Here is a 25,882-nt window from a genome sequence, read left to right as displayed (position 1 = left end):
TCGTGACGCTGAAAATGACGAAATGCAATATTTTTGGAAGCCATCAAGACCACCTTTCTGCGTTTCTCGAAGAACAACTGTGTGAGTGCATTTCCAATATGAAACAGCTCAAAAAGCTCTATTTTGGAGATTCCCAAATCATTGAATATGCTGCTCTCGCGCGAATTAGCAATGATTTAAAAAACAGCTTGACAAATCTTCAAGCACGGATTGCTCTGCCGAAAAATGACATCCCAGACTCCTTCGATTACCACACTCAGAATTTGAAGGTGTTCCGCTTTGATTTTGTAGGGGTCGCCCGGCGGCCTAGGAAACCTGCTGTGCAGGTGCCAAACGAGCATGCGGTACCTGTGCCGGCAGCAAACCGAGTGGTGTTATTTACCCTTCGGAAAAGTTCCTATCTGGGCGTGTGTGGTTACAAAGCTAATAGTGCTCGTCAATATTAAGGTAACTTTTTAGTGAACGATATTTTGTACCTGAATTGTAACTGTAAATGACCTTTTTTTGAATGTTAGTTCAGTGTGATTGCATAAATATGTATGTATCGGTATGTATTTATTTTTATTGGCAGTAAAATACTTTGTATATTTCTGTCCTAAACAAATATATTCTTATTTAATTTTAGAGAAATTAGAATATTTTTCCATAGAGCAATAGCTTTTATATATCTCTTAGAATTTAAAGGGTAAGAAAATTAGATCGCGCAAAGAATTCGATTTTTTTAATAAATTAATATCACCTTTTTATTTGAGTTCTGCAACTGCTACCATTCTGAATATTTTGTGTTTGATTAATAAATAATCGTGGATTGCACAGAGAAATTTTTTTTTAAAATTAGAATTTATAAATCACCTTTTTATTTTCGGAATAGCAATGTTTATCAAGTAAAACTTATGAACTATTTGCATTTTTCTCAGCCGTAGTTGAAAGTTAGAAAAACTCTCTGGGAAGTAAAAATGACTCATCAATTGATTTTGCTTTGTCAAACCCAGTTTCCCAATTAATAATCATCACTGGCTTCAGATTTCATTATTCAATCGATTTTGATGTTTAATCCAATCATTTCCTTTGGAGTACCAACACTTGCTAAATCGCTAATATCGTAGAATAAATAAATTGAATGAAAATGGCTTGAATTCAAGAAATTCAACCCCACCAAATGAAAGTTGTAGAAAAAGAAACTCAGGAATCGTAATATTGTAAAATATAGTCTGTTTATTAAATGAACTTTGCGACGTAATTCTAGCTGCATTTGTAACCGGTGGTAAAAGTAACTATGATTCCAGTGAGGGTATCCCATTCCTATGATGGCAAACCACAATCCACTGGGCGTTGGGGTTTTCTTTATAAACGCACAACATCTTGGCCGTTTGGGGGATTTGTCTTTGGCCTGCAACATCACATAATCAGAACCCATCCATATGCAGGTGCTGCTAATCGTGACTCACCAATATTTCCTCCCCTTTCGTAGAGGAAGTGCGTCAGCAGGGCCGTGTTGGCGTCGGCCGACGCAAGCAAGCAGCTCAGGTTGCCGTTGGGGGCCAATTCACACAGAGCCCTGTTCCTCGCGTCTTGCCGCCGCAGTTTTAGGTGTTGATTTGTCGAGCTGCCTGGGGCGTCAGGCTGTGCGTTGGCTTGTTCAACAAGTCTGCAAAAAGGGGAGAAACAAAAGTTTAAAACAAATAAATTCCTCTGATACACTTGGGCATTGATTTCATCCTCTTGGTATTTCCCCGCATAGTGAAGCCGTTTGATAAGATTAATTAAATAAAATCTCACTCTAAAATGATGTCTCCAGCGGTGGTAGATTCATTCAGTTGAATTGGGAAGTCCTTGAGGTGAAACTGGGGCGCATTGACCCTGAGCACGCCCTCTTGGAAGTCGACTTCGTTTTCAACAACACGCACTATTGACTCTTTGAGCAATGGTTTCCGACTGAGTAACTTTTTCATCTGTAAAAATAAGAAAATTATAGTAAATTGACGTCGTCAGAGCAAATATTGCCGCACTACTCACAGGTTTGTTGTTTTCCTTCGAGTTGTGGTAAGCTGCCAAGTATCTTTCGTTCTCGTGCTGTTGCCTCAGCTGGCGCACCAAGGACGGAGGCACACTCCAAAGCACGTCTCTTATTTGCACCATCAGTTCCACCAGCCGACAGCTATCAGCTGCCACTTGCACCTGATAAAATGATCAAACACAACAAGGGTAAATAGGCTGTTTGTGCTTCCTCGAGTGAACTGGTCCGTCATGTTTTGCGTGAAGTTAATTATTTGCAAGGCTAGGCAAAGGTGATAGAGCCATTTTTCACACTCTTCATTAGACAGGCTGCGATTTTATTTTTAAGTGAAATAGTAAAAAAGAGCAAAAAATAGAGGTCTAAAAAATCTTAAGTTTTTAATGGTCAATTTTAAATAATGGATTAATTATTCCATTACTTTTTTAAGCACAATAAATAAATTGTTATTATTTATCTTTCAAATGGGGCCTCACCTGTTGGTTAAGGTGACCTTCTTGGTCGCCGGCCGTGGCGAACTTCTGCAGCCACGTCGGAGGGAACAAATTCGGGGCAAAGATCATGGCTACATTGTTGAGGGTCATCTTGTTGTAGTCCCTCCTGTCCGCCACCTGCCCCAGGAAGTCGAACAAGGCTTGCAGGACATGCCGTTCAACCGGCGGCAGCAGCAGGCACAGCAGTCGCAGCGCCTTTTCCTTGTCATTTTGAATCGTCAGCGCTACAAAATTCATGCAAGATTGGTTAAATTCCTTACTAATTTTAGAACAATTGAGCCAAATTAAAAACAAATACATTTTTTTAAATAATTCATTTCCATTTGTTATTAATTAATAACCATCATGATTTTAATTATTGTATATTTCTCTTTCAGATAAGTTGGATTTAAAAAATATTTTAGAAAAATTCAGATCACGAAAAAGTTGTTACAACTTTAATAAAAAATGATTTCAAGGGAAGTGAAACTAACCATGGCAGTGGTAGAACGAATCAAGCAGCTGGGCAGTCAGCAGGGGCTGCGGCAGCTCACGTAGAAGCTTTTTCAGCAAGGAACCCAGGTCGTGCGGGCTGAGAGCGTCGAGGGCCCTGATCGCTTTCTCCTCCCGGTACGGGCCGTAAAAGTCCGACTGCAGGGCAGCAGCGGCCGCGTCCATCCTCGCTCGGCTCCCGGCCACACGCAACAGTCCCTCCTCACGAAGGCAAGATTCTCTCTCCAGCAGTTGGAGGAGCTGAAAAAAATGATTTATTTAAAAGGGCTAAAATAATTAAGAAATAAATAAAATTTAAAAAATGGAGTATATAAAAAACTTTAAATCAGTTTTAAATCTATTTTAAGGAAGAATCTCTATTTGAAACCGTTTGAAAAAATTACGGGATAAATAAAAAAATTACGTTCAGCAGTTTAGAATTAAAATAAAATAACCAGTTTTAATCACGTTTTATCTAAAAAAAAATTCCTCCAATTTTCTATTGCATACTGCATAAAAGTGATCATCAATTAATAAATGGAATGTGCGTGCAGTGTTTATTTACCTTTTGAATAATGTAAGGAATTTTTAAGTCTTCACAACCAGGCAGTCGGCTATCTCTCTCCAATAGGGTCGCCAAAGGAACACCAAACACACCAGTGCTGTTCGGCTCTGCAGAGCATTAGAATAAAAAGAGTTAGCCGGCCGATCCAATTAAGCAGTGGCCTCTCACCGTCTCTGCGTTTCTTCTTGTTAGGCTTCATCTTTAATCCGGGGGCGCCACAGAGATCGAGCAGAGGGGTCACCTCGAGTATCAGGATCGGCCGCAATCTCTTTTTGTCCTCCTCGCCGAGGCTGTCGAAGTTGGTGCGGCCGAAGCGCTCGTCGAAGCCCCGCTCCTCCTCCGGACTGGTGATCCTGGCTGACCATTTCAGCCACTGCAATGCCAAAATTTAAAATAAAATTTGAAGGGGAAGGTGAGCCTTCGAACCTCTGCTTCAACGGCAAGTTTGGCCTCCTCCGAGGCCAGGTGGCCCTGCGAAGACGCTCTCCTGATCGGGATTATCAAGGCGGGGTTCGGGATTTTCTCTTGGTTGATCATCGACACGCACTCTACCAAATCGGGGCTGGAAAATATGGCTCGATTTAACAACATGTTTGTTTTTCAAGTGCGAAAGGCGTAATTCTGACTCGCTAAGTGCTTGTTTGTCGCCTCCCTAGAGTGTAAGTATTTTTAAATAACCACAGTTGAAATTTTCACAGTTAAAAACGTGTTAGAAATTGCGTAAAAGTGTTCACACCTTTTCACCCTCAAGCTTCCACATTCTGAGGTCGGGTCACTGCCGCTTCTTTTTTCCCTCGAGCGAGGAGTGCTGATCGTCCCAATGCGGTGGTAACCAAGCATCAAAACACCATCTGATTGAATTGAGGAAAAAATTTAATTGGTGCATTTTTATTACTTCAGCCATATCAATTGAACTTGATGATTTTTTCCATGTCTCCTATAGTTAATAATAAAAAATGGAGTCAATTCTGTCAGATTTGCAATAAGAGTAAAAATAACAAGTTGACTTTTGACTCCAATCATGATTCATACACTATTCAGTCACTTGCAAATTTTGTTGCATTTGGAAAAAGTTCTGAGATTCGTGATTATTCGCGACTATTAAAATCTGCAGAAGAAACGTATTACCGATTTGATAATAAATAAGACAATGCTTTTTTTGGGGGTAATACAACAAGGAGTTTATAAACCCGCAAGTTTATGTTTAGGGTTGTGAATTTTAGGACGTTTTTTATTTCGGGAAATTGTCGACTTACAAATTAGACGGATTTTCATGTTTCAAACTGGAATTTCGCGAAAATAAAAACAAAATATAACCACCTATAAATTTTTACACAAGTTATCAAGTCATGTGAAAAACTTTGAGGAAAAAGAATTTAAAAAAAAATCCAAGCGAATTTTGAAAATTGAAAGAGGAAATAAGAAACCAATATAAACAGAAGTGACTTTTGATTAAGGACATTAAATTTGGTCCTCCAAAGCAAATTATTTTTTGAAATTGCACTTCCGGGAAATAAGATACTGAGTGTTCCAAAAATGTCCCGTTAAACTCGTAAATATGAAAATTACAGTGAATTTTTTTAATCACGCAATCTTTATTTTTAGTGCAAATTTTGTTTACTTCAGACCACTTTTGCCCTTCAACCAGTGAAATTTGGTCAATTTTATTTTATTTATCTTTATTTTTAAGTTCAAAACACATTTCAGCATAATCTATTTCAATTTAATTCATGCATGAATTTAAAGTTACCTGAGTCCCCAGCGACCTCTCTGGTTTGCATTCCGCCAAACAGGTCGAACCTGGCCGTCGAGTCGGTGAAGTCAGTGGGCGTGGAAGCCGAGACGACCCTGCGTGCCGGCGGCCTGACGGCCATCGTCACCGGCAGGGACATGTGCTGCTGCTGATCGGGCCGGTGGTGCAGCTGCTGCGCGGGCGGCGACGCGAACACGTCCTTGATGTGCGGCGTGTTGCGAGCCGACCTGCCAGGCCGCGAGCGGCGCCGCGCGATCGTGCGATTGAGGCTGTCCACGCGCCGCCTCACCGCCTCCGCCTGGTGCGACGGCAGGCTGCTGATCGCCTCCGTCAACTCCGGGCCCCACAGCTCGCGACCCGCCTTCCACGGGCTTGTCAAATGCGCCAGACCGGCTTCCAGCAGCCATTGCGCCTCCTCCTCACCTGCGGATTTGAAATAATGATTAGTTTTAAATTTGTTTTGATCTCATTTCAAGAGGTAAATTTCTGCTCCTCTATAACATCTAAAATAAATTAAAATAAATTAATAAAATGTTTGACGTTGAAGTAATTATAGGTAAAAAGTTGATGTTGGTTATTTTTTAGTTCTTTGTAAAGTTAAAAAAAATCAGCAAGATGAATTTCTCTACCTTTTTTTTTAAAAAAAAATAATGTATTCTTTGGACCAATTTTTGCAATGGGATTTTACCCTTGTTAAAATTTTTCTGTACCGTGATTTTAGCTTTAGGAAAATTACAACAGAACAAGTTTTTACAGAATTCAAGACAGAAAGGGTTTATAATGGAATCCCATTTCAAATTTAACAATAAATAAAATTTCGAATTAAACCAATTGTAGAAACGGCTTCGTTCAGTGGAATTATATTTACTTAGGTCGGTTAAAAGAGAAAAAATTGTGGAGACCCCATATCATCTGTCCTTGACAGCAGCTCTTTCAACCCTTCAGGCTTCATTAGCAGCCCCGCATATCAACCCTCCCTCCCTACGATGCAACTTTCCCTAAAAAGGATAATTCTATAAGCCAAAAATTAAAAATTCCATCCTCGCACTTTGAGAATATTTCGGAGAGTAAAAGTTCTACTCCTCTAAAATATGGCTAAAATTTGATACATTTTGACAGTTGCTTAAAATAAAATAAATCTTTTCAATTTAACAAGAATAAAAGCGTGAATAATCCTTGGTTCTAAAATGGTGTGCAATCTTAACTAAAAAGGGTTGTTCAAATGAAACTTACATTTTTGCCACGTAAAAATTGCTTTAAAACAGGCCATTAAAAGAGCAATTACATGAAAAAGTCAACACAAGTCGTTGGAAGGAGCGAAATGAGTCGTAGTACTAGCGAATGAACTAAAACGCGAAAAATACAGCCTGTGCAATTTGACGTCATCAACGTTTAGGGCAATAAATGAAAATCGTTAATGCGTCAACCGCCTCGGTAAATTTATTGTTGGGCTGCTTCTTGGATTTTTCGTTGTTGGCCACAGAATTGACAAATAGTTTAGAAAATAAAAATGCAACAATATACAGCTCTTTTCTGCACTGAACTCAATTTTTAATGCTGCCAAATCCAATGATTTTCCAGGTGCTTTTAAAAAATTAAATAAATTCCATCGCAAGCGTTCTGAGACGAGTTTAAAAAAGTCAGAAATAAAAAGCAGTTCATCTACCACTCTTGATATTTCACATTCATACACACACGTAATAGTAATTTAAATGTTAAAACTACGCTGCAGCAAATTATGTCTGCTAAAATTTAGACAAGATTGTACACGTGACGGTTTGAAACAGTTCATTAAGAAACCCATTATGATATGTGCACTTGTTGGGTTTTCCGGAGATTATACATAGTCATGCCGAGCCGAGATAAAGAGTCCATTAAAACCGAATTTATGAATGTGATATACAATATTTGGTAATCACTGTAAAAATACTGCTCTTGAGCCAAAACAGATGTTCAGTGCAAAAATAATGTGTGCCCTCTTCACGCATTTTAATCTCAGCCCCACCAATCTGTTTGTGCAAATAATGAAAGAACCTGAATCATAGATTCATACATATTATTGGGGAGTTTGTTGTGGGAAAAAGTTGGTTATTTCCTAAATTAGCGAAATCCTCGTGCCCTTTTTATATGAGGGTGATTAAGCAATGATCTATGGTGTCATTTAATTTATTAGTCGCAATTTTATATCTCTATGCGTCATTGAGTAAATTTCTTATTCACCTTGTGGCGATTAGTCACTTTTAACAACAAAAACAAAGATTAGAGCCAATAGAAAACTTGGAGGAGATCTATGAATGGTTGGCAGAAATCTTTCATTTCATATCACTGTAAATAGAGCAGATGATGACTTATTGCGTTGTTTTTTTACACTGGGATTTGTCCGGAAATAAAACTGGATAAGATTTAATTGTAAATTGATTAAATATCAGATTTTGATACTAACTTTCGTTCAATCAGATTATACTTGATTGATAATTTATTGTATTTTCCGTAAAAGTCGTTGAAGTAGTATTGCCTTTGGCTGGGAACATTGGGAATTGTTCGAAAAAATATTATAAACCTTTTTAACTACTGGGTTTCTGGGAAAAATACCATATGGAAACTGAAAGTTTTTGGTTAATTAATTTTTTAAAAATAAAAATGGGCAATGAAAGGAAAATTAATTTTTTCCTGAACGTCAAAACTGACCACCCACAAATCGATTTGTCTCAATGAACAAATCATATTTTCCGCCAAATTGAGCAAAAAATTGTTTTTTTAATCAATATCAATTTTCTTAATATCTCCAAAAATGTCTTATCGTCGAATCAAAATTTACCACTCTACGTGGTTAAAATCATGAAAGCCTACAAGAATTGCATTCCGATAGTATCAATAAAAAATAAAACGTCACGTCACATCCTTAGAGTTTCCTTGCGAGTGAAATGTTATCTTTAGCCTGGATTTTCTTTAGTTTAAAAGCTTTCTTTCAATTAAAATTTGAGTGAATGAGTGAGCTTAGCGAATTGGAAGTGGTCATCCGACTGATAGGAGAAGAGAGATTTGAGATTAATACACTCACCGTCCTCCCACGACTGCGAGCTGTCCTGCAGGCTGAGCGGCTCGTGGAGAGGGTCTGGCGGTCGGAGGGCGTACTCGGTCCAGTAGTCGCCGAGGTCGTCCATCCTTCTGCGGTCCTGCGGACACACGAAAACGCGTCTTCAGTCAGAGCCGAATTCCGAGTCGCCTCCGAGCGGCTCGGTGGATGGCGAATAATTGAGTGTGCAGTCGCGGTGGCTGATAAAGCAGCGTGCTTATCAGAGTCGAGTGGCCGCACACTGTGTTATTAAACAGGCAGAAGACACGCCCTGCCCAAGATAAGGCTGCCTTTCTCGGTGCTTTATCACGGCCAACGCACCTGTCATTAATCAGACCCGATTAAATTGTAATTATTGCACCAGCCGATTCTCCTCATGCAAATCTCACATCTCAGTGATTGGCAGGCGGACGGCTTTCTTTCGTTCGGCAGCACCGTTAGGTGTGTGCGTGTATTGAGTTAACATTCGGATTTATCGCGATGACGGACCGTAAAAATGAAACATCTCTTCGGACGACGGTCGGCTGTGATTAAAAATGTTAATAAATGAAATTTTATATGCATACGAGCAGAGGCGGAGGATGGAGTGTGAGATAAAAATATCCAAAATGGCTTCGGCTCGAGACGCATTTATTTTGCCGCTATTTTTAAAAGGGGCCTGACGAGTTTTAATGCGCGGCTCATTTTACCTCATTAGGTGCGAAAAGCAGTCAAAAAGGCGACGCTCACGTAGATCCGACAACTGCTAAAATCCGTGTTTGTCTGATTTTTTTTATATCGCCTCCACTTGGAAAGGACAAGCTACGATAAATCGAAAAAATGATGTCCTAATTTAATCAAAGAATAAATTCTGCATTGGCAAGAAAAGTCACCGATTGTGAAAATTAGAGAAGAAAATCGGCTAAGCACATTGGGTGAGTGCGCCCTATTGCTTTGTGTGCGGAAATTTTTCACTTTTGGCCATACATTTGGTTTTAAGCCAAATCAGTATTTCTGCATAAAAAGATTTACTATTTTAAACCCGTTGAAAAATATATAGAACTGTTCTCAAAATTGAAAAATAAAATATTTAGACCTATTTAGACAATTTTCTTGTCTTTTGGGTGATATTCCAACAAAGAAAATACTGTTACTTTCGTAAATTTTCAAAATAAAACGTCTAAAATTCATACATAGCCCTTTATTGAAATAAAATATATAAAAACTTAACACGCAATATTTAACAGAAATTGACAGGAGGAATCGAATAATGGCATGGAAATTAGTCAAGCACTGAAAATTGGTTAAATTTGAATTTAAAAGTAGAATATTCTGATCCTTCTTTTGATAATTGCACAAGTTTAATGTGAAAGAAGTTCCATTGATTAACTGCTTACTGTAGCCGAAAATTGAAACATTTTTTTAATTAAGCAAAGCACGATTTTTTCCACTGTGATCAAATAATTTGAATTAATTTTTAAAAAGGGTGCAATAATTATAATGGTAAACCAAGATATTGTTCCAGAAAAAATATCTAACTTTAAAAAAAAATTGAAACGATCGGACGATTCAGGTAGTCTTTTAAAATAATTTTGGAATTGTATTTTGCTTTAAGTCTTTGTGTTCGAAGCCGCTGAATAATTTTCAATTTTAGAACACTTCCGCTCCACTTTGTCAACCCATTCTCAAGGAGTAATCACATCGTTGCATTATCCTGTTCGAAAATTACAAAAAATGATAACCAATTTCAATTGTTAGAGCAAAAATGCACTACTCTTTAAATTAAATTTGAAATAAATGATGCGAAAAAGTGACAAACGAATTAAAAGGCTCTCGACACCCATCTTTCGGCGTCAGCTGCGAGAAAAGTGTAACAAATGGTCATTTCACAAGTCGACATTGAAGCCTAGCAGAATTACACCGCAGGAACAATTAAGCGAGACGTTGTCGAAACGAGGCGAACAACCTGCTCTCTCAAGAGCGGAGAAATCAATTATACGCGCAAACACAATCGGACGACACCACCAACTCGTTGTCATCGCAGGCCTCGTCCTCGGAAGCGCCGCGAGGCGGCCGTAAATTAATTGAAAGGCTGAATGCGAGATAATCACAGGCAAATCAGCCGGCATTGTGTGTGTGTTACGGTGTCAGTAATAAAATGCCTGTGCAATTATGGTTATATTGTTTTATTATTGCGTGTCGTGCCAATAAAGGCATAGGCAGGCAGGCAGGTAGGAGAAAGAAAGAAAAATTAGTTTTACGTCACACATGCACGCTGCCTGCGCACAGACCAAAATCGCGCTAGTGTCGGAATAATTGAAACACACTCGCCGAGTGCACATCTGGGTCGATACACTGCACTTTTCGAGAGAAAATTCCAGCCAGTGAAAATCAGGATTCTCTCTAACTCGCAAGCAAAGTGTGAATTTTTCGCCCACGGTGCGCCCATTCCTCGGCTGCCTTTATTGAACCTTCTATCGAGTCGAGTTGGAGTGGAGGCTGCGCTGCGCGCAGCAATAATTCGTATACACGTATATAAATATAATGAGCAGACAATGAACGCATGCAGCTACGTACAATGAAGTGAGTCATGCAGCACGGGCCGTGGGCAGTTGTTACACATTCGCTCTTTCTCTTTTTCACGCCAATGGGATCCGGCCGGCCGTGTGCGGTCTTATTCTTCTTTCCCTCGATTCGGAAAGCAATTGTTCTGTGTCGCCGGGCGTGTATGATATGAATGATAACGCGGACGTGATGGCGCACATTATGAAAGCTAATATTTGCACGCTCGCCTTGCACAATCGATTTGATGCCACCTGCGAAAAATTGCGGAATACGCCGTGAAGCAGTGACTGGATACAGATTTCGCTCTCTTTGTTGTTCAATGCGTTCAAAATGATTTTGGACTGAAATTAAAACATGAAATTTGACACGCTCTCCAAAGCGTTTGCATGGTGCTTCCTGCAGTCAAGCTCAAGCTGCTGGAGAAAATCTTCTACATTATTTTAATCTTTTCGTAAATCAGGATGTAAATTTCAGTCTTTGTTCTACTCGAGATTCTTAGTAAACTCAATAAATAATAATATTTTCGCACGCTTTTAATTCTTATGAGGAGCCATAACATTTATTCACTAAAAATTTTTAAATTACACAAAATATTAAGAGAAATATAAAATAAATTTGAAGCAACATATTTTATTAAAAAAATATAATTCATACAAAATTATAAATTTCTACGCACATTATTACAAAAAGCCTTACTTTCACAAATTAAAATGTAATAAATTGAAGGTTTAAAAAACGAATCGATTTGATAAAAATTGTGGTTTGTTTTAAACCTTTTTACAACAATTTTGAAAACTAGGACACATTCCCACAACATATTTTTGACAAATTCATACAGAGGTCATAATTTTGACCAAGAGGTTCACACCAGTTAATTTTTGAAATTTAAATTAAAAAGAATACATTCGCCCATTATTTTAAGCAAATTTTAAAGGTCAATAGGTTCTGGTTTTTCGAAATTTTAAGATCTTCCAAAACGCCATTAATATATCTCAATCAAGGAGAATGGGACAATTTTAACTAAATTGTACAATTAGTTTGAAAATGGATAGATTTTGCAGGTTTTACACCAAATATTCCCAGAACTAAATTTAAAAAAATGCATTTTGATCAAGGAGAATACTTCTTACATTTATTTCTTTGTTTGACACTTATTAATGATTTTCACGTGTTTTTGACTCACAGAGAAGATAAAATACGGAGCAGCGCACCAAGCAAATCAAATATTAGAATATTTTTTTTCATTTGGACAAAATTTAGAAAATCAGGAAATTTAGTTTCAACACCTTTTACCACTCTCAAAAAAGGGGGAAATGAAAATTTAAAAGAAAGTTTCTAGTTTATTTATACTTGCGCAAAATTAAAATTAATTTAAAAAGCATTTTGGTGTCAGAGTTTCAAGCTATTGTCAATAAAAAATGCATTGTAGCGCGTGGAATCGATATTTTGGGAATATTTGGAAAAATTATCTCTATTTAAAGAGGAATCATGAAATCAGGAGCAAGTAAAAGTAGAATTTCAGATTTCTCGAAAAAATTAATCTGTTTTACCAATGATTTTTTGCTTGATTTTGATTTCTCTCGTCGCGATCTATTCAACGATGCGCGAATTATCAGGTAAAATAATAATATCTGGCGAAATAAATCATGATTTTCACAGTGTTTGTCGCTTGATTAGCTTGCAAACTTTTCAGTCGATTTTATATGTAATAAATATAACCGGGGAAATATTTTTAGCTATTTTTTTAGAATTTTTCACAATCAATTTAAAGCATTAATTTTAATGTCATGTTGCAGGTGTTTCGCGAAAAGGCCCGATTTTAGTGCAAAAAGTAAGTCTGCCTGCATCTGCAGACATGTTGACGAAATCGCAACAACTGTCTCGTCTCGAAGAAAATTTCAATAGGCCCGTTCGCAGCTCTTTCCAAACAACCTCGTTACCTAGATGAAAACCGCTCATCACCGTCTTTTGTTTCGTTTTCGCCAGCAGACGCTCGTTTGCAAGTGCGCCCGACTTTTTTTAAAGTCAAAGTCGCAGTCGTGGGTCTTCATTTTACTTTTTAATCGGCACCGAGGAAGCCATTCGGATTTTACAAACAAAGGCGTTGAGACGGCGGCGACACGCACCCGATTCCGCCGCTTTCCGCATGTGTTTGTTTTCGGAATGCCGCGCAGGCAAAGGCGCGAGTCGGCGGCACAATTAGCGTGCAATGCGAAGAACGGCGGAAAATCGCGCGTGCGAGTGACAATAGCGTCAGAAAATCACAAGTCAGCCTTGAAGCGCTACGGTAAATATAGACTCGAGCGACGCCTTGGATCGGCCTTTTAACTTTTCCTGCGTCTCTCCCTACTTACTATCGCTCTTTGATCCATTTAGCTCGAAAACGATGCTCTAAAAAAGGCATAATTGCGCGAAAAAAGTGAAACCGGCAGCAGCAGGTGAAGAAAGAGGCGAAAAGGAATTTTTGCGCTCGGCCGCTTGGATAAATTGAATTATAGTGTTGACACAGGTATTTAGACAGATTTTCACCCAAATAAAAAAACATTTAAGAGCAGAAGTGGTTTTCCTCAACGAAAAGTCGTTCTCAAAAGAACAAGAAACCGATTTCAATATTTTATAGGCTGCTTAATAATTGGATCAGGATTTTTTTAAATCTGTATTCATTTTAGGTTAAAATTATTTGCTCAGAAATAAATATTTTCTCTCGCAATGAAATAACAATTTCCTTTCAAAAATTCGCGGTTGATTAAGTTAAAATTCACAGACACGTAATAATAAAATTTCTTTATTTTTTTATGAATTCTTTCTCTTTTATTCCTTTTTCTTTTAAATACTTTTTAATTTTGCAAACAGGTGGAATTTCCCGCGTGCTAAAAATGTTTTTACCAAATAAACATTCAAGAGTTTCTTTTTCGTAACGATTAGATAATGATCAAGAGACAAATTTCCATATTTTAAATTTATTGTTCGGTATATTTTAAATATTAGCAGGACTTGAAAAATCAGTATTGACGCAGTGCATCAATGCAATTCCAAAAATTAGTAAGCCAAAGCCCGTAATTTAGTCAAAATATATAATGTTGATTTATTTTTTAATTAGCTCGCGTTTTTTTTTGTTCTAATTTCACGGGGAATATGCGTGTGTGACTTATTTGGACAGGTCTCTGTTTTCTAATAAAAATTCCACCCGTGTGGTAATCCGCTTGTGCCACTTACGCGGAGGCGAGAAGCAGCGACTCCTCGATCGAGTCTCTCCGCGCAGCCGGGTCACAACGCTTGTCAGCTCCGATATCATAACGCGTGTGTGTATGTGCCCACTCCTCTTCGGTTCTCCGCCTTGTTATGATTATTATTGCCGACGTTGCCGATTCGCGTTTTATTAGGCGCCGTTAAACCACCTGCAGACCAAATAACAAAACGCATAGCCTAGGCAAAACAAAAACAAAAAGCTAAAAAAACGATGTGCCGGCACTTTTTAAATGCGATGCGTCACTTGTGAAGTGTGTTGCAAATTTTTTAAGTAGGGCTGTGAATTTTGGACATTTTTCAGGCAAAGTAGTACGTTTAAGACGGTTTAATTCACAAGTGCATTGTTATAAGGAAAATCTGTATTTTGCACCATTTTTCTATGAGGCTTATATAAAGACATGCGTATTCATAAAATTCAAAAGGAAAAATGTAAGAAATGGCTAAAGAGCTAGCAAAATATTGCAAAAATGATAAATATCATTGAATAACCTCTCGCCGCACTAAGGTGGAAATTTTATTTTATTTTCAAATTTATTTCAGTCGGTGGCAAGAACTTTAGTTGAGTGGAAACTGGTCATCTATCAAAACATAATTTTGTAAAAATCCTTTACAATGACAAATGAGACGAGCTTTTTATCCAATGTTGAAACCAGGAGCAAAAAATAACCAACTAATTGAGTATTTTTCCTCAGTACTATTTCTTGACCTTTTAATTACGAACGGTTTTTAGAATTGCCATTAATTTTAATGATTGATTCAATCAAGGTAGTCAGATTTTAATGATTAAAAAGAACCGACTTAACATTTCAAAGAGCTGAAGTATACGTTTTTGGGTTGAAAATTAAATAAAAGTTTTTATTGGGCTGATATTTTCTAATTAGTAAAAATGTTCTCACAAAGAGTAGAAATCTGCGCTAAAGGCACGGATTTCTAGATGATTGAAACGGTTTTATACGGTTTGTAGACGGTTTTGGAAGTTTAAAGCGGCAATAGAAAATTTTCATTAAGGTTCAAATGGCCTATGATTACATAATTCGTACGTATTTTGATGCTCAGAAACAAATTAGTCGACCATCTAAAATTTACAGCCCTTTAAAAATTTGAAGGATTTTTTCCTAGGGAATTATTTTATTTTTGGTATTTTTAGGTGATATTTTATGTAACTTGATTGACAGTTGGAAATTTAAAGGTTCTAGCACACATCATTGGAGCCGCTGCCACGTTAAATTCCTTAGATTTTTTGTCAGGACGCCAGATTGGGAAATAGAAAAATGCCCAGACAAACGACCTGAGCCGACATTCTCATTTGTCGAGCTTTCAGACACGTTCTAAAAAATCACGATGAATACTTTTCAATGTCTCGCTCCATGCTGTTTGATAACGATTAAATTGATTTAAAAATGTTACGAGTTGAATTTGCACAAGGTAAATTCATAATTTGAGCACAACGTGATTAAACGATTCCACTCCGTTTAATTGCCCTGGGAAATTCGGCACCTGAGCCAAGGTCGACCGAATATCCGCTTCTGCCGCACTGCGTTTGAATGGAAATAAAAATTCTAGCTCAAGAGAGTTGAAATTTCGCAAAGATGAATTTATCCAGCGCTGATTTGCATAAACGCGAGATTTAGAGCCGATTGTTTCTCCACAGGCTGTCGGCATTCCAAACACAACAAAAAATAGTGCTAACAAACCGGTCGGGGCGAGGAATTAAGGAGTAAAAAAAACTTGGCTATTTTGGTGATAGAAGAGAGTAACCGACCTTTGTGGTCAGCCGGTGCGTCGGTTCCCAGGTGTAAAGGTAGTCCATGGGCCTGCAGCCCGCGCTGCACACGGAGCACATTTCGCCAGCTAAGACCAAGACCAGAGCGAGACTGAGTGAGTAGAGTAGTCGTCTCGGAGGCCGGCCGCGCGGCAGTGAGAAAGTAGAAGGGGGCACATGGGTGAAAAGAACAGCATATTTTCGGTGATCATCGGTGCCGAACCGCAAATAAAAACACCAGCAGCAGTGCAGATTTCACTCGCGGGCCTTATAATAGCCGATTATTCTGCTGCTTGCTATTAAACAGCATTTTTTCTCCATTGCGATCCGAATCTCGCGTGTGTGCGCCATTATGCCACGAATCATAATTGCCGTCGTCTTGTAATTGCGCCGCACAATGGCCCATTGTGGGATTTTTCGGTGCGAGGTGCGCCGCTCAGAGTGACATCTTCGAAATAATTATTGTCTCATTTCCCCCTCGCTCCAGCGTCAATTTGGCGTAATTTTGTGGACCACAGCCGCGGGCCAGAGGGGCTCGCGTGGTTCCGGCTGCGGAAAAGTGGCGCGTGCAGGAAGTTCGCTGCATTTTTCAAGAATGAATGACGCGTGGAACATTGACCTCAAGCCTCTTTGTTCTTTTTGTTTGAATGAAGTTTTGGCGCGGCGATATTTTCGCTTTTGCTTTGGAAAGTGAATGTAAAAGGCATATTTTGCAAGCTTTGTTCGGATTTTGATTCTGATCCAATGTTTTGTTCATTAGATGAGAATTTTACCATTTTATACGGTGCAATAGAAGAACTTAAAAATTTCAAGGCAATGGTCTGCAAAAAATTGAAATAATTTTTATTTAATTTACAAAACGGACTGTAGTAAAATAAAAAAAGCTTAAGATAGTCAGTAGAAATAACCGTAAAATCAACTAGGAAAATTAAAAAATGGAAGATAAACTAAAGATACGTAAAAGCTTACTGTAAACTATCATTTTCTTACAATTAAAATAGAGAAAATCAATGATAACAAATAAATAATAACGGGTTGGCTTGAAACCATTTTAAAACGGAGTTAAATGTCCAGTTAAATGATAAAATCCAAATCCAAAATTTTAAACTTACATCTACCCTTATAGGAAGCAGAGAATTGGTTATGCCCGTGCTGTAGTTGGTGTTTTCCCATTACGATGATGCCGACAAGAGCAAACTCATTAAACGTATCACCACGTTTACTTTCCTTGAACAGAGTAGCGACGACTGTAAAAGGAGCTGGTGTACGGCGTGTGTGTGCGAAAGCACGGGGATTAATTATACAAACACACACACACACCGCCACTTATTTCTGACTCGAGGAAATCACGACGATTATTAAACTCGAGCAACGTCCTAGGCGAGAGGAACGAAAAATGCGCGGTGACTCAAAGTGAAACACGTCCTTTTCGCACTCAGAATTTGCAGCAGCGATTTGTGGTCATCGGCGCAGCTTGCAGGGCCTCACCAAGGTTGAGAAAATAGCCGTTGAATCGAATCCACTTTACGTACCACGTTGCGCCACGATTTGGGAATAGCATTCAGCCGCCGCGCGCGTCCATTCCTTGTTATTCTTTTGTTTCTTAATCTCGGTTTAATTTTCGCCAAGACACTGCGATGGCCTTGCCTGATAAGCAAATCCGCGTCTTGTTACTCTCGTCAAGTAATTAAAGGATTTGCCCGACTGGTCGCGTACCCGTATCTTCAGAAAAAACGCGGTGTCTCAGCTTGGGCACGTTTTAGCACCCATTGTGAGTGAATCATCCGAAAATATTTGCCAGTTATATTGCGTTTTCATGCAAATTTGTCGCAAAAGTTTTACTGTTCATTCAGCACAAAGCTTTATCGGTCGTAAAACGGAGGATAAAATAGCCAAAATAACAATCAAAATTCGTCGGAGAGTACTTGCATAACTTCATATAAAATGGAATTTGCTAGAATTCTCTTTTACAACCTAATTGCTACGGATCCCACATTAAAATAACAATTTTCGAGCTAGATAGTTGATGCTTTTGAGGCTTGTCATTTTTTACAAAATGGAATTTAAATTTGAAGAAATTAAAAAAAATGTGAGAGCAGTGAGAAAACATTGTTCCCTACTTGCAGTAACTGTATGTTGCCAACAGAATACGTCCTCCTCTTTTTGCAACACAGAAACAGCTCTAAAAATCTTTGCCAGCCTTTCACCGCCCGGTTATCCACCACCCACAGGGTGTCCCGCACGTACATGGTCAGCGGTCGTCAAGAAAGTGCGCCAAGCACTCGGTCAATGCTCGTTTTTGGCCCGACGCATTGTTGCGCAGCATGACGAGTACGAACTGGTCACATATATCTGGTACGAAAATTTAAATGAATGAAAATAAAAATTTTAAAATCGCATACAACGCATACCAGAAAAATCCAGGGACATTGGAAGTTGCAAGACATGAAAATTTTATTAATGGCCTTTGGCTTGGCAGCTTGGCAGAAAATCAATTATTCTCACAACCTGATTAAATGATCCACAGCAGGAGTTTACCGTTTTGATCAATAAAACATCACCAATTTGAAATAAGATATATAAAACGGCGGTGAAAAATATGGTTGGGAATAAAATACAACCCTGAAATACGATTCACTTCATATTTCATTTTGAAAATTTTCTTAATTTAATCCATATGAAATTTCCCTCCATTTAAAGTCAAAACGAATATAAATCGAGGAAAAATGCCACTTAATTATTTTTCAAAGGAATTTATTAATTTGTTGCACCTCTATTTTACAGCAAACGCCAGTCGTTTCGATTTTCTAGCACTGTTTTGATAAAATCAGCGGACGAATTTGCTCCATCGTCACTACGAACTGCAAACAAAGCGAAAAAATACAACAGCACGCTCGACGTCAGCGCGTTTCGAAATTGGGAATTCGCACAGGCAGAAACGGAAAAAGGCTTCGTATGAAAATTACAGGGCTTCGGCTGAAAACCAGTTTGCCGGCCGGTCGGGTCGAGCAAGTAATTAAATGAGCCGGCGCTTGCTGCTGCTGCTTCTTCTACTCCTGAGATAATTTATTCGGCGATTCTTCTCCGAGCCAGTTATCGGCAGCAGTGAAACTGATTATCGAGGGGCCAGCGCGACAAGTGCGTTTGAGGCCCGAGGGTCGGCTGCCGAGATCGTAAGGCCGGCAAATAATATATGAAAATCGACCTAGCCAGTGGCTCGGCGGCTCGGCAAGGCCGAATTCGGTGTCAGGGGGCCGTGTGCCGGATCGGTTTTCCACTGTCAAAATATTTGGCCCGGCGAGCGAAACAAGCACTCCCCGCAGTCGGATGGAGTTTTTTCCCGTCATTCATCATTCCGAGAGCATTCGCGGCGTTTCTAATCACTTTGTCAAACAAAACGGCGCTTTCGAGAGAAATTTTAATAGGTCTGCTCGGACATAGCAGAAAAATGGGAGGTGCAAAGGTTAAATTTCACTGAATATTACAATCAATCTGACAGAACTGCTGACAGGTTTCTTCCGACTTCTGCGTCGAATTTTAAAGCGAATTGTTTGTTAACAGGCCCTAAAGTTGGACCTGCACTTTCCTTTTCCTTGATTTTTTTTTTATAAATTCAACACCTGTAAAAATACGAGTTCGATTCAGCTGCTTACAATCAGAAGTTGGTAAATATAGTGAAGCGAAAGCTTATATTGTATCCGAATAATTCTGCCTTTTAAGTCAAGAGAAGGTTAATTAATGCAACTAAAATTTAACTGACATATTTATGATTTTTGTGGGCCGCTCATACATATTTCTCCTTGTATAATGACACCTGTTTCATATATTTTCGCGATTACCTATTGTTTTACTTCCGAGTCGGAAAATCTCCTTGACCTCGCGAGTCAATTTTTCTTTCACATTAATTTGATCGCATGTATTTAAAGAAAATATAATAAATTCTTATTAGGAAACAAAACAGTACATTTTAAATCCCATCATAAGCAAAAATACATATAAAAGTGGATTTAATATGTTTACAGCAAAAAACACCTTCCTATATGTTGAAGAATCATCCTGTGCATCGACACGGCGTTGGTTTTTTACTTGAGGGAGCGAGTTTCTCGAAGCGAAAAACATATGAAACGACATCAAGAACGCTCATTTCTGACAAAATTTGTTTAGCTCAATTTTTTTTTAAATGAATGATTTTTTAAATTTGGTTAAACTATTGCACGCTTAACATTTAACTTTTGGCTAAATTATGCAAACAATAAATTTAATGGACCCTCTAGCCAGAGCTATGTAAAAAATAATCATTGTTATCCAGCGAAGATCCACTTCAACCCATTTTCTCCCAAAAATATTGTGATACTTTGTGTTGCACGAGAGGCAGTAAACCTCTTTCTTAAAATTGCAATTTCCAAGAAGGTGGAAGTCCGCAGTGCAATTGCACGCAGAGCACAACATGAATTATGACACGTACGTAGCTCAAATTGGCATGTTATGACACAAGGAACGACCTTTTAATGAATACGCTCGGCGCACGAGTTTCATAAAGCTTTCTCGGAAGCTGCGCGCTAATAATCCTCGCAGTTTTGATCCGTGCGCTGCAATTAATTGAGCATGGGCTTTTCGGGCAAAGCCCACGTCTGCAGGCAGCCTTCACCTGCTTTTGCTTTTGGCTGCCAAACCACATGCTACGCGCAGCCAAAATGTTTAAATCTGAATGCCAAGCTGAATGACTTCTGGCATTCGACAGTTTCCTTGTTTTTCACGAATGATGGTTGGTTGGTTGGTAAACTGCACCTATACAGCTGCTTCCTTGTGTGAAACAACTAACTGCGAGTTTCCAGCCGAAAAAATACGCCTTCTCGGTTATTTGTTTTGAGGATTGAGAACTTGGCATTGCGTTAGAACGTTTCCTATTTCCACTTAGTCTTGTTTTTACTTGAAGCACGAGCAGAGTGCAGTGCTTCTGTTTATACAGCTAACAACAAACCATTGAACAGCAGAAAATTTGAATAACAATCGATTCAGGACATGTTTACACGTAAATTTTAGGCTTGTCAGCTATTAAAAAACAATGGCGATTATTTTTGTGAATTTAAATTAGAAAAAATTATAGCTCGAGGGCTACCCTGAAACTAGGGTTTGATTTATCAGTTTTCCTGATGGTCTTGTCTGATTTTATGGGTGATAATAAACATTTTTCTAGGGTAAAAATCAACCGATCGCGCAAATTTGATTTTAACACTATTTCACCAGATTTTTCAACTCTTTGTTGCTAACCTGATAATTTCTAGGCATGCACACAAATTTTAGGGCTAAAATGCTCAGTTCTTTAGGTTCTCAAATTTTTTAAATTAAATCAAAGTTTAAAAAAATTAAAAAAATATGGTTTGCATTTAGAGTTGTAGGCTGTCTAGTTGGGCATCTTCTGGCACACTCTTTAATGCATCATTAGAACTCAATAACATATATTCTTATTTTTGTGATTGCCAAAAGGCTCGTTTCTCCAATTTTCGAAAAAGAGCATTATATTTTCTTGACAAATTAGATTATTTCGACACCTCTATAACACCCTAAAAAATCAGTACTGTGCTCGAACAAAAAACTTTAAAAAACTTGCAGACCATATATCAAATCTCTTGTGGAAACACCCAGAATCATTTAGTTTTACGTGTCTCTTATTAGTCAACTTTCTTCATCTAAGGAGCATTATAAAAAACAACTGACTATTATAAAAAGCTAACGTCCCGCAATGAAGCTTAATAAACGGTTTCGTTTTCCATTTCCCATCTAATCCGTTAAATGGAGACATGTTGTTGCGTTATTTATAGCTGTCAATTTTGAGCTAGTTTCATTTTTCATCCGACTCCGCGGCAGGAATTCTGCTCGAGGCTACGGAAGAAACAACCGACAGTGTTTCATAGGCCGTAGCAGTATCAAAATTCATTCCAGAAAGTGAAATTTGTTCCATCGCTACGCACAAACTTTTACGCGATAAGCGCCGGGATTCGTTTCCGTTTCGCGCAAAACCGGCGATGAATGAGATTTGGGAGAGAAAAGCAGGCTTTTTTGTGCGGTCACTCTCAAGTAGATAGATTATTTTATATACGCGGCGGCGAGTGTGTGTGTGTTTGTTACAACAGAGCTAAGGACGTTTGCTTGCTTTCTCCGTTGTCCAGCAGAGCGCGACTGAAATTCATAGCTCGCCTCTTTTAATAATAGGCCAGCAGATAATTCGACGCGAAAGTTGTGCAAATCAATATTTATCACAACCGACACGCGAAAGAGAAAAACAACAAACACGCATAATTTTGCCATTCCGAAAAAGCCGAGAGGAAGTTGATCCTATGAGTTTTCGCCTGTTTTCTGTTTTGATTGTTCAGCGCGAGTGAGAAGAAATCGCCTTGAGTGAAATAATCTGCACCGTATTACGAAATAGGTGGCCTTCATTGCCGATTTAATTATTATTAGGTTTAATTCTCGCTACCTTCAAAATGGTTAAAAACTGGAAAATTTCGCAATTATGTCTGCCTTATTAGTATCTAATTTAATTCATTAAGGTTGATTATTCCTTGTCGACCAAACCACTCCTAGACATTTCAATAAAAACAAATTGAACTAATTTCCCGATTTTTCTACGAGTTATAAATCCGTAGCAATATTTTCGCTCTAAAAAATACAAACACATCCCTAATGGCAAAAAGAATTTAAATTCCTACAAAAGTTGTGTAGGGCTATTGGCCTTATGAATTCAATTTAAATTAAAAATAATAAATATGTTTCAAAATTAATACTTTTTGACAAAATCTAGGAAAAAATTAATAAAAAAAATGCAAGAACTTTCTATATAAAAAAAAACAAATAAAAAACTCCCACGTAAAATAAGCAGACGAAATTAGTATAATTATAAAGTTATAGATACTTAAATGATTTATCGACAAGTTTTTCTATCAATACATATCTGCTTTATGAAATAAAAACAAGAAACAAATAATACATAACCAATTTCCTTTTTAACTCACTTATCTACGACGTCGAGGTCACTCTCATATCGTTTTCAGGTGGCATGCGTTTTTTCCTAATGAAGCCGACCGACGAGATGCCTGAAAGGCAAGCAGTGCATTAGAAAAATTAATGACCCAAACAAACAACAAGTGGATTGGAAAACCGAATGAAACAGCTTGCCTACCTGTTGCTCCTGCCGGTGAATTCGGCGACTCGGTGAATGGAAACGCCGACTTTCGGCCGAGGTTCGCGTGCGCAGGGCCGAAAATTCGGCCAACGGGGCGGTTAAAATCAAGGAAAAGGCGATTTTCGATAGGCCGAGGTCATAATCAACACAATCGCCTTTCAAGACCTCAGCTACTTCAGACTCAAAATAAAACAAATATTTGAGGAGCTTCTATGATTGGTCACAGCGTGGCGCTAGCGTATGAGAAAACGACGACATGCGCTTGGAACTATTTGGAATTCGATCATATGGGCTCATAAACATTGAAAACCGGAGAAAACACTCATGATATTTTAGACATTTTTCTAAATATTCTGATATTTTGAAATGAACTGACTCCATTGATTATCTGCGAAAAAATCACACAATAATTTCCTATTCAGTAAGTTGAAAATTTCTTAAAAAAGTAGTGAAATTTAGGAAGACATTAAAAATTCCTAAAATTACATGTGTATGTATGTACGTACCATACGTGCAGACCTCTAATTTTTTATGGTGTCCGATATAGATACATACCTTCAATTAGTGTTTTTTTTTTATTTATTATATCTAATTTAATTCTCCGCAGAAATGAACTCATTAACCAAACTGGTTAGCCGACTGGCCATCGTTCAGCGTCCACTCCAAGTCATCCCTATGCGATCAAAATACAGGCACGTAGAAGTTCCCGATCCAGGAACAAACAAGCAGTACAGAAGGATCGTGCACTACCCTGAAGAGTACACGGTGGAGCCCCTGAAGGTGACCAACCTCGCCGGCAGGGATCCCGTCACGGGTCGTTTAGTGGCCAAGGGCCTCGGCGGCGGCATCAAACACAAGTACCACTGGGTGGACTGGAACAGGCACGCACCCAAGGACGGTCCTCCCCTTGTCGAGAAAGTGCTCGAGATCATCGAGGATGGCTGCCGCACGGGACATGTTGCGCTCGTTGGCAGTGGGAATAATATTAGGTGAGAATAAGTAGGAAAATCTGGGCACGTCAGGGTGTTTCCTGAACACCCTGATGGCTGAAAGGGTTAAATTACACATTTATTCTGAAAAATCTCGACCTGGCCGTTCCAATTGTATGCAAATCTAGCAGATTGAACCAATACACAACCTGTCAGGCGTTGTTAAAAAGTGGCTTTACATGGGATTGATGCGATTGAATAATATCGATCGCTCGATGGCTACCCTGACATTAGGTTCAATTTTTTACGTATTCTTACGGTCTTGTCTGACCTCAAGGGTTAAAATCATCTGATCGTGCAATTTGCGATTTTCATTTTATTACTTCCCCCAAATATAAATCCCTTTACCCTTTTTTATTTTTATTTTTTGTAATTTTTAACTAATTTATTATGTTAAAACAGAAAATTCTACAGCTGTAGCACAGATTTTGATTTCCTGATGCAATTTCAGGTACATATTAGCGACGTCAGGCATGAAACCTGGCAGCAATGTCACCACCTACAACGAAATTCCCAGAATCCCCGTCCGACCTAAAGACGGTGACGCCCATCCACTAGGTGCCCTTCCGCAAAACACCAAAATTTGCTGCGTGGAAATGCACAAGGGACGCGGCGCCTTTTTCTGCAAGAGTGCTGGCAGTTTCGCCACTATCGGCCCAAAGGTGGGCAACGAGGTGCTCGTCAACCTGCCGTCGAAACGCAAATTCTACCTCAATGAGGAGTGCATGGCTGTGGTCGGTAGGGTTTCCAACGAGATTCACTCAAGCATCCCGATTGGCAGTGCTCAACGACTGCGGTGGCTCGGCTACAGGCCCCGTTCTGGCCTCTGGCAGAGGAAGAGTGGCATCCACGGACGAAAAGTCAGAGCACCCATTCCAGTCATGGCCATCAAGAAGAAGAGGCAGTCTAAGGAAGAGCCCATCACCTTCACCTTGAATTTAATTTAATCTGTTGCAGTAATAAATAGGTAAATTTGATTTCAAATCTTCAATTTTCTGTGTTGTAACCGAAATTCAACAAATCAGTTAAGAAATTTGCATTGAATTCTTGGAAAAGTCTATTTTCTAGACAGCATCAGATAGATTAAACACTTATTTAGATTATAATTTATCGTAATTAAATCAATTCGTAATTTAGCATAAAAATAAGAAATTAAGAGACATATTTTCTTGTTTTATCAACTAAATTTACTAATTTTCCCTTTTCCTTTGGTATTCGTGCAGTAAGGGTTGCCTATTATTTAGCTAAAATTCCAAATTTTTATACTTTTCAATGTTTCAGTAGCTTAGACGATAATTTTGGCCAAGGCTAATAGGCGATGACTCTTAAGGGCATATTTTTGGAGTCCTCTTGCAGATAAACGTTCGTAGACCCAAAAATGTCTAAAAACGTATGTGAGGGGTGGCACCCCAAACCAATCCATTTCATCAGGGTTTGAAATACAAATCGAACAGACGGTCGTTTTTGTTTTCGTGACAAGTAGAAACCGAGATACAGCATTTAAGAAGTTTATCAAGGTGAAGGTGGACAAATATCGTGCGGATATCTTGAAAACAACAAAGGCTCAAGGACCTTTTTTAGCAAGGGAACTTTTCTAGGCATTTTACACGTATCTTTGGCCAGTACTTTTCTTCACACTATTAAAAAACCATATTTTTTTTGCGATCCGCGATTGATTTGTTTCTCGAAAATTCGGTTTTACCGGAAAAATAGTGAAGTTTTTAGCAGAGCACTCTTCTCTTATATCCTACAAAACCATCTGAAAATCGTAGTGGGTTCATT

At 38.6% G+C, this 25,882-nt stretch overlaps 2 protein-coding genes across 6 annotated transcripts; one reads left to right on the top strand and one right to left on the bottom strand.

Moving 5' to 3' along the window:
* Nucleotides 1-1,192: 1,192 nt before the first annotated feature.
* On the bottom strand, nucleotides 1,193-23,306 carry conu (Rho GTPase-activating protein conundrum). 5 transcript variants are annotated; one of them, XM_065476097.1, is made up of 14 exons: nucleotides 23,109-23,306; nucleotides 22,942-23,022; nucleotides 8,359-8,473; nucleotides 5,295-5,720; nucleotides 4,281-4,395; nucleotides 3,971-4,106; nucleotides 3,713-3,917; nucleotides 3,545-3,651; nucleotides 2,982-3,240; nucleotides 2,491-2,732; nucleotides 2,017-2,178; nucleotides 1,780-1,952; nucleotides 1,449-1,648; nucleotides 1,193-1,390 (listed from the first exon to the last, which is right to left on the bottom strand). In XM_065476097.1, the coding sequence occupies exons 3-14, from the start codon at nucleotides 8,459-8,461 to the stop codon at nucleotides 1,275-1,277; spliced, it is 2,244 nt and encodes a 747-aa protein (XP_065332169.1). In that variant the 5' UTR covers nucleotides 8,462-8,473; nucleotides 22,942-23,022; nucleotides 23,109-23,306; the 3' UTR covers nucleotides 1,193-1,274. The 5 variants fall into 5 exon arrangements, with proteins under 5 accessions (XP_065332169.1, XP_065332166.1, XP_065332170.1 ...); XM_065476094.1 differs by lacking the exons at nucleotides 22,942-23,022; nucleotides 23,109-23,306 and adding an exon at nucleotides 18,049-18,198; XM_065476098.1 differs by lacking the exons at nucleotides 22,942-23,022; nucleotides 23,109-23,306 and adding an exon at nucleotides 17,041-17,166.
* Nucleotides 23,307-23,372: 66 nt separating this feature from the next.
* Nucleotides 23,373-25,084, top strand: mRpL2 (mitochondrial ribosomal protein L2). The gene is made up of 3 exons (XM_065476099.1): nucleotides 23,373-23,532; nucleotides 23,719-24,100; nucleotides 24,552-25,084. The coding sequence occupies exons 2-3, from the start codon at nucleotides 23,721-23,723 to the stop codon at nucleotides 25,045-25,047; spliced, it is 876 nt and encodes a 291-aa protein (XP_065332171.1). The 5' UTR covers nucleotides 23,373-23,532; nucleotides 23,719-23,720; the 3' UTR covers nucleotides 25,048-25,084.
* Nucleotides 25,085-25,882: the final 798 nt, after the last annotated feature.

The sequence above is a fragment of the Cloeon dipterum genome, chromosome 1 (genome assembly GCF_949628265.1).
Source record: "Cloeon dipterum chromosome 1, ieCloDipt1.1, whole genome shotgun sequence".
NCBI lineage: Eukaryota > Metazoa > Arthropoda > Insecta > Ephemeroptera > Baetidae > Cloeon > Cloeon dipterum.
The sequence above is the reverse complement of the archived record's forward strand: the minus strand, read 5'-3'. Positions and strand labels throughout refer to the sequence as shown.

Coding starts and splice junctions, on each gene's coding strand:
- conu (XM_065476094.1), bottom strand. CDS start 18,177: ATGTACGTGCGGGACACCCTGTGGGTGGTGGATAACCGGGCGGTGAAA. Junction 4,107..4,280: donor GGAAGCTTGAGGGTGAAAAG/GTGTGAACACTT, acceptor CATATTTTCCAG/CCCCGATTTGGTAGAGTGCG. Junction 2,179..2,490: donor AAGGTCACCTTAACCAACAG/GTGAGGCCCCAT, acceptor TCATTTTATCAG/GTGCAAGTGGCAGCTGATAG.
- mRpL2 (XM_065476099.1), top strand. CDS start 23,721: ATGAACTCATTAACCAAACTGGTTAGCCGACTGGCCATCGTTCAGCGT. Junction 24,101..24,551: donor GGCAGTGGGAATAATATTAG/GTGAGAATAAGT, acceptor ATGCAATTTCAG/GTACATATTAGCGACGTCAG.